This window comes from Brassica napus, chromosome C3 (genome assembly GCF_020379485.1).
Source record: "Brassica napus cultivar Da-Ae chromosome C3, Da-Ae, whole genome shotgun sequence".
Lineage (NCBI taxonomy): Eukaryota > Viridiplantae > Streptophyta > Magnoliopsida > Brassicales > Brassicaceae > Brassica > Brassica napus.
Window position 1 is genome coordinate 64,365,956 of NC_063446.1, and position 7,150 is coordinate 64,373,105.

Below are 7,150 nucleotides of genomic sequence, written 5' to 3' on the forward strand. Positions count from 1 at the left end.
ATAATATAGTTTTATTATAATTAATTTTAATTAAAATTTATTATAAAAAAAACATTATGTTATTTTTTAAATTTATGGTTATAATTTATATTGTATTAAAATGGAGGTGCTCTATGAACTAAATAAAAACCAACACAATCTTTACTCAGACCTTACAGTGGATTCTCTCATTGATTCTACTTCGCGAAGATGAAATTCGCAGGCGCTCCGGACTCTGGTAGATCCACAAGATGTGAAAATTATAGAAAGTATACCACTGAGCAGAGCCCAAATGGTAGATAGGGAATGATGGCATTTCACAAACAATGGAAAATATAAAGTTAAATCAGGATATCAGGTTGAAAGGATTTAGCCACGTAAGGAAAGACCACCATTATTGTTTGAACCCACATTTGATGTTCTGAAATCATTTTGTTGGAAAATACGGTGTCCATCGAAGATTAAATATTTTCTATGGCAAAATTGGTGACAAAGTGTGCAGCAGTGAATTTGCCAACAACAAAAAACACAGATCTGATAAGGTCACCACACACATGACACATGTATAATTGTATAGTATGAATTTATTATTTACAGACATTCCTACCAGTACATATTTATTTTTGAGACAATTTGCGTTGCCATTCGAAAACTCATCACTTTCTTTAGTTCGTTTTTGCATATTCCCTCAAAAAAAAAAAAAAAACAAGAGTTAGGCCACCTCCAATGGGATATCAAAACACCAAATCTGAAGTAATTTTATTTTCAATGTAACACTAAAATTATACTATTCTATCAAATTTAGTGTAGAATGAATAGTATTACACCAAATTATTTTTAATATTGTAATACTTTTCATCACACCAAATATTAAAATAATGTATTTTATTACTTTATATTTAGTTATAGATAGGATTAGTTTTATTAATTGTTTTTAACATATAGTTAAAATGAATATATCATATATATTGTATTTTTTTTATTTTATTCTCATATTACTAAAACATTAAAATAATATTGTATCTATATTTTTAATTAACAATATAATTAAATGAGTTATCAGTTACATTAAATTGTAACAAAATAAAAATGCATTTCATTTTAAATGTATAAAAATTTTCATTTGGACTAATTTTTAATAAATTAAATAAAGTATACAAATTAATTAAAATAAAAATAACATATATAAAGAAACAAACAGATTAAATTACTGAATTTTAATAAATAAATATAAACTTATATGTGATAAATATAATTAATCATAAGCAATTAATGTCTAAAATTATTAAAATTAAAAGTTAATGATATAAAAAAAATAAATTTTTTGTTTTGGTGTAGAATTTGGTGTAATGGTTGGAGATGGAAAATAAAATTTGACACCAAAATACCAAATTTAGTGTAATTTTAACACCAAATTTGGTGTAATTTTTTTTTTTTTTGACATCAGAAAGAAAAGTTTCTACTATCCCTCCAAAAGGCTAGCTACATGAGCAAGCCAACCAGGAGTCTCAACACAAATAAGAGAAAAATGATCTTGTCGAGCTCGAGCTGCTTTTGCAAGACAGTCCGCTCGTTTATTCATGCCACGAGGTAGATATTCAATGTGGGAACCAGAATTCACACAGTCGAGATTTGTTAATCGGAGGAAACCCAAGCTAACATAGCCTTCCCTAAAGGTCCCGGTTATCTGTTGGGCCACGCACAACACAATCAATATGAAAGAGTCGAAAGTAATAAATCATAAAAGAGCGAAAAGAGAACAAAGAGGCCTTATTTCCGAATTCGCGTTTGAGCGTGAACAACAGGTAAGATCCTAGGCCACGAGAGCTGTCGGTACGTTCGCTAGTCTAGCCACCTAAGTTCTAACCTAGTCGAATCGCAGCTCGATAGTAAAAACGGAAAAATGCCTAAATTGCTCTAAGTATTAAGTTTGCTCTGAGAAAGCTCTCTCTTGCTCCTCGCCTTAAACCCTCCTTATATACTCTCTCTAGGTCGGTTTGCACCTTTTCCTGGGCCGGATTCGTCACAAGACGGGCTTTTCCATTTTTCGTCACTCTTCATAATTATCTTCGGAAACTTGACATTTATCTTTTCCTGCGAATAAAAACTAGACCGTCATATCACCCTTAGGCTCAATTCTGTTCTAAAATCATAAGTGTGCCGTTTAGCCGCGGTTCAGGCCCCTTTTGGGCCGTTTTGGGACTTAGACGTTTTTATGATTTTTTCTAAGAAACAGCCGTTGGTTTTTCCGAAAGGAAACCAATTCCCCGTATTGTTAAGGCAACTGGTGTTCAAGCTAACCATAGCCGTTTTATACGGCAGGCAGGAATCCATTTCGATGACCAAGTTTTTATAACTTTTCCCGAAGTCTTTCTTTGATAATCCTGAGCGAGATGAGACATGGGTATTGCGTCCAAGGGCCTGAGGATTGTTTTATGGGAACTTACACGAGGATGAACGGTTTCGGGACAGGAGGTCGGTCCTCGCCCATGGGCGAGGTGACCTCGGCGCGGGTCGTCCTCGCCCATGGGCGAGGTGACCTCGGCGCGGGTCGTCCTCGCCCATGGGCGAGGAGACCTCGGCGCGGGTCGTCCTCGCCCATGGGCGAGGTGACCTCGGCGCGGGTCGTCCTCGCCCATGGGCGAGGTGACCTCGGCGCGGGTCGACCTTGCCCATGGGCGAGGTGACCTCGGTGCAGGTCGTCCTCGCCCATGGGCGAGATGACCTCGGTGCGGTTCGTCCTCACCCAGGGGCGAGGTGACCTCGGTTGAGACGGTCCTCGCTTACGATCGAGGCCTCATCCAGACTGATCCTCTTCTCGACATTCCTTGGTTCGCATCCGCGAAAAACTGTCTTTTACTTGATTAACCGTTTTCCGGGAATGTCTAGTTTTCAAGGATCGATCGAGAGTTAGTTTTCCGGGAACTTTCAGGCATTGATTCCGTCGTGACCGGTTTTGACCCCAACAGTTAGCCCCTCAGCTAGCTAGGATCTGCGGACCTGGGTGTGAGGTCCTAGCTTGCGGTATGACTTGTTTTGATGGAATTAGACGTAATTGTTTGCCGAAAGTCCGACAATGAATAGTAACCTTTTTTCCTATATATTGGTGGAGTAGGTTTTTTTTTTTTTTTTTTTTTTTTTTTTTTTTTTTGGCAGCGAACAGTATCCTCCCTGCGACCCCCAGGGACCTGTTTGCTAAGCGCGATCTTCTCCGCAATGGCCAGTTCTTTTGGGATTCCTTCACCCTAGACAGGATCCGGAATGCAGTGGCGCTTTACCGAACGCGAGGCATGTCTCGACTTTTACGTGCATCGGACATGGACGAGCCACACCCCGATGCTGTTCCCGATCAGAGGGAGAGAGTTAGGCCCTGAAAGGACAAGGGAATCGCTCTCGGAGACAGAAACTTTGTCTCAGAAGATCTTCCGCTACCCGGATGGAAACCGGGTTTCACCCCGGGTGATGGTAGTGGAACCAGCGAGGCTCCCCTTCCGGACGACTTCTTTGCCAACCTTCCTCCCGGTTTTACTACTCCAGCATCACTGGATGAAGCGTCGAGGAGAGAAGTGGTCGAGGAAGGTTCTCGGTTGATCAACGAGGTTTAGTCTCTGAATTTTTTTTTTTGGCGAGTCTTCGTTTGTCGCTTCCATGTTTGACCCTTGATTCGTGTAGGGAATGCGGGTCTTTAATTCAACGCTTGACGGAAGTTTCCGAGAGGTGCGTCTTTCGCACTTCAAGGCCGAAGAGATCGAGAGGAAATTCATCCGTTTTCAGAACGAGGTTGCGGTAAGAGAGCGCAGACAGGCTGAGTCCCATTCCCGAGGTCTCATTCGTGCTGCTGAGTTAGCGAGGAGAGCTACATTGTTTGATGCTGAGTTCAGGTGTTTCAAGGACGCTGAAGACTACGTGGGTGACTTCCGCGAATGCCGCGGTTCGGTTGGTACCCTTTGGAAGTCGCAGAACGCTGATTTCTCTTTTCTCTCCGAGGTTGCTCAGATGTCGGGCCTCATGGATGGGTGCGCCCAGGACGAGTTGATGGTTCCTCCAATAGAGGTTTCGGAGGACACGACGGAGGCGGGAGCCGATGCTGCGGACGAGGGAGGAGAAGTTGATCAGCCCGCGGACTCATTTGGAGCCTTGAATTCTAGGTATCTTGACCTTGATCTCTGAAGGTCGTCGGGATTGTTTTCCCTTTGCCTTTTTCTCAAAATTTCGTGTAGTGTTTTAGGCCGAGTGTGGCCGTTCGTTGTTTGAGTGTGCTATGGCCTTGCGCGGTCATTTGACTATCTATGACTGGCCGTTGGTGGCTTCGAATCCCAGCCGCTCTGCGGCCTTTTTATATATAACGAATGTTCTTTTAGCATTCTATGGGTTTTAGTTTATACTTCTGCCAAGTGTCGAGGGAAAGACACGAGTAGTCACTTCGTATCTTAACTCTTAATTTGTCGTTCCGTTCGTTTGCTCTTTCGAGGGTATTCAAAAACGTTTAGGAGTTTTACGAAGTTTTGTGAGCGTTTTAGATGTGGACGATGAGACATGTTTTAAGATCTCGTATGAGTTTAGGGCAAGACCTAGGTTTACTTTCGGCTCTAAGGCTATGCGACGACTAATCGACTTTCGTTTTTCCCGTTGGCGATTTCTACCTGATTCTTTCCGATTAAAGTCTGCGACTGGGCGCCGGCTTATATGACTTGTGTGGGAAGAATCGAGCACTCTCCAAAGAACGTCTGTTGTGCTGACCAAAATTTTGGATTTTCTTGTATAGCGCGCTATGGTATCCTTGTCGGATGTAAGAGAACCTTTAGTTTTTATGAAAGGTTTGACTACGCGTTCTTTTTTAGAGAACGTTTTGGACTTGTCCGTCGGGGCCAATCGACGGGTATTTTGTATTTTAGAGTCACGGACGGACTGTGTATTTGGATAATATCTTTCGGGAAATATTTGCGACGTCTCGCTTTCTCAAAGATATGCCTTTTGCTGTGAGATGGCTACAATCTTCGTTTTTATAGAAGATGCATTTTTCCGGTTTTGCTTGACCATGAGTATGTGTGAATTATGTAGGAATTAGTTTCCGTCCAAGGACTGCTTGGACGGTATGCCCTTCCCTTGGGCGTTTCTTAGGCCAACCTTAGATTACTGTGACTTATTGCAAGTGAATCGTGAGATCGGAAGAAGGTAGAATTTATTGCAAAAGTTTCAAAAATATCGAGTACATTCATGGATATTTCGGATTTTTGTGGGAGTATACCAGTATACGTACCCCCCCCCCCCTTTTTAACAAGGGGGATAGCTGAACTTGTCAATATGACAAGCTGCCTACGTACCTCTTTCGAGGATCAAGCCATCTCGTAGTTCTGCTTGTTGCTGCGGGTGTTCCTACTCGCTGGATGGGATCGTTCCGGTTACTTCAGCCGTTGGGGCTTCAGTTGGATCGACGACCGTTTCAGGAGTCGGGCTGTCCGCTGGCAAGGCGATTGACTCGGGGACTATGTCGCTGTCTGGAGTCGTTGCCTGGTTGGGTGATTCTGAATCACTTTTTATGGAGCTCTCGGGAGCGTTTTGAGCTTTCTTAGCCCGCTTCGGGTTGACCGCGGGGGTGTTCCAAGTTTGTCGTAGTTTATGCTCGGCCAAGAAGCAGAGCCTAGACTGTTTCTGCCATCTCCAGATTACCGCTGTTCCGTTTGGAGTTGGGAACTTGATGCCAAGGTGGTAAGTCGACGGTACCGCTTTCATGGAATTGATCCAAGGAGTTCCCATGATAACATTGTATATGGCCGGGTTATCGACTTCCGCAAAGTCAATGATTTTCGTCACCTCTTTAGCCATCACTGGGAGTTTGATTGATCTGATGGTCATTGACGTTGCACCTGAGAAACCGGTGAGAGGTTTTGGTTCCGGGGCGACTTCTTCGAGTTTGATGTTCATCCTCCGGAGGGTATCGCGGAAGATGATGTTGACTGTGCTTCCTGTGTCGATAAGGATCCTTCCCACTTCCAGGTCTCGGATTACCAGATCGATAACCAATGGGTCGCAGTGAGGTTTGTCGATTCCAAGGGTTTCCCGCTCTTCGAAGACGATTGTATCGTTAGGGGCGTCGTCAGTTGGGGACCGAGCCAGCCAGATTGAACTTGTCTCAGCCTTCCGTCCATATGCTTTGATCGACGAGATCGAATCGCGATAGAATTGCGATCCCCCGATGATCATGCTCACCCTTCGACGGTTGCTGTCGTTTCCTCGGTCATCCTGCCTCCTTCCGCGTTTCTCGCCCGTCTGATTTTCGCTGGTTTCATTTTCGGGGGACTCTTTATCAGTTTTGGGAGGGCGATCGGAATCCAGGAGGAGGTATTTTATGCCTGTGACCTTCGAAATTTTGCCGGCGAGGAGCTTTGCAGCAAGCCTTGCGCCGAGAACCTTGCAGTTCATAGTGGAATGACCTCTGGTCTGGTGGAACTCGCAGTAAGAATTATCCTTGAACTGGTTCCCGGTCTAGGTATTTCCGGAAGTCTTTCCCTGTTCGGAGTTGATAGCGTAATTATGCTCGCCCTGGAGATCTTCTCCCTCGTGGTGGACATACCTGTCGTTGCGAGGGTTTTTCCTTCTCGCGGACGTCTTCTGCGGGTTGTACTTCTGGGAGAGGACTTTCATCTCTTCTTCCATCATGATGAAGTTCGTTGCCTTGTGAAGAGCGTCCTAGATTGTTCTTGGTTTTTGAAGGGATATCCATTGCCGGAGTTTTGACCTATACCAGAGAGTTTCCCGCAAAGCGTCGACTGCCACTTTGTCGCTGATTCCAGTGACTCTTGCCATTACCAGCTTGAAACTGTTCATGAATTCGCGGAGTGGTTCGTCTTCTCTTTGAGATAGACTCCAAAGGTCGATGTCTGAGGTTTTCCTGTCCATGAACATGGAATACTGTTTGAGAAACTCCGAGGCGAGCTGACGGAAACTTCCGATGGAGTTTCTTTTCAGACGAGAAAACCATTCGAGCGCGGCTCCATTGAGGTTTTCGACGAAGAGGAGGCAGTAGCCAGCATCTCGTTCGCGTTCCTTGAGTTTGCACCTTCCCATTGCGATCTGGAAAGACTTCAGATGCGCCTTCGGGTCGGTGGTGCCATAGTAGACGGGAATTTTGATCTTCCCAGGATCTGAGATGTTAGTTTCTGTGATCCGG

The 7,150-nt window shown here is 44.1% G+C and overlaps 1 protein-coding gene across 1 annotated transcript; it reads right to left on the reverse strand.

The window, feature by feature from the left end:
* Positions 1-5,355: 5,355 nt before the first annotated feature.
* LOC125583259 lies at positions 5,356-6,703 on the reverse strand. Its single transcript, XM_048749894.1, has 2 exons — positions 6,554-6,703; positions 5,356-6,465 (listed from the first exon to the last, which is right to left on the reverse strand). The coding sequence occupies exons 1-2, from the start codon at positions 6,701-6,703 to the stop codon at positions 5,356-5,358; spliced, it is 1,260 nt and encodes a 419-aa protein (XP_048605851.1).
* Between the last annotated feature and the right edge of the window lie 447 nt (positions 6,704-7,150).

Coding starts and splice junctions, on each gene's coding strand:
- LOC125583259 (XM_048749894.1), bottom strand. CDS start 6,703: ATGGATATCCCTTCAAAAACCAAGAACAATCTAGGACGCTCTTCACAA. Junction 6,466..6,553: donor AAAAACCCTCGCAACGACAG/GTATGTCCACCA, acceptor GGAAATACCTAG/ACCGGGAACCAGTTCAAGGA.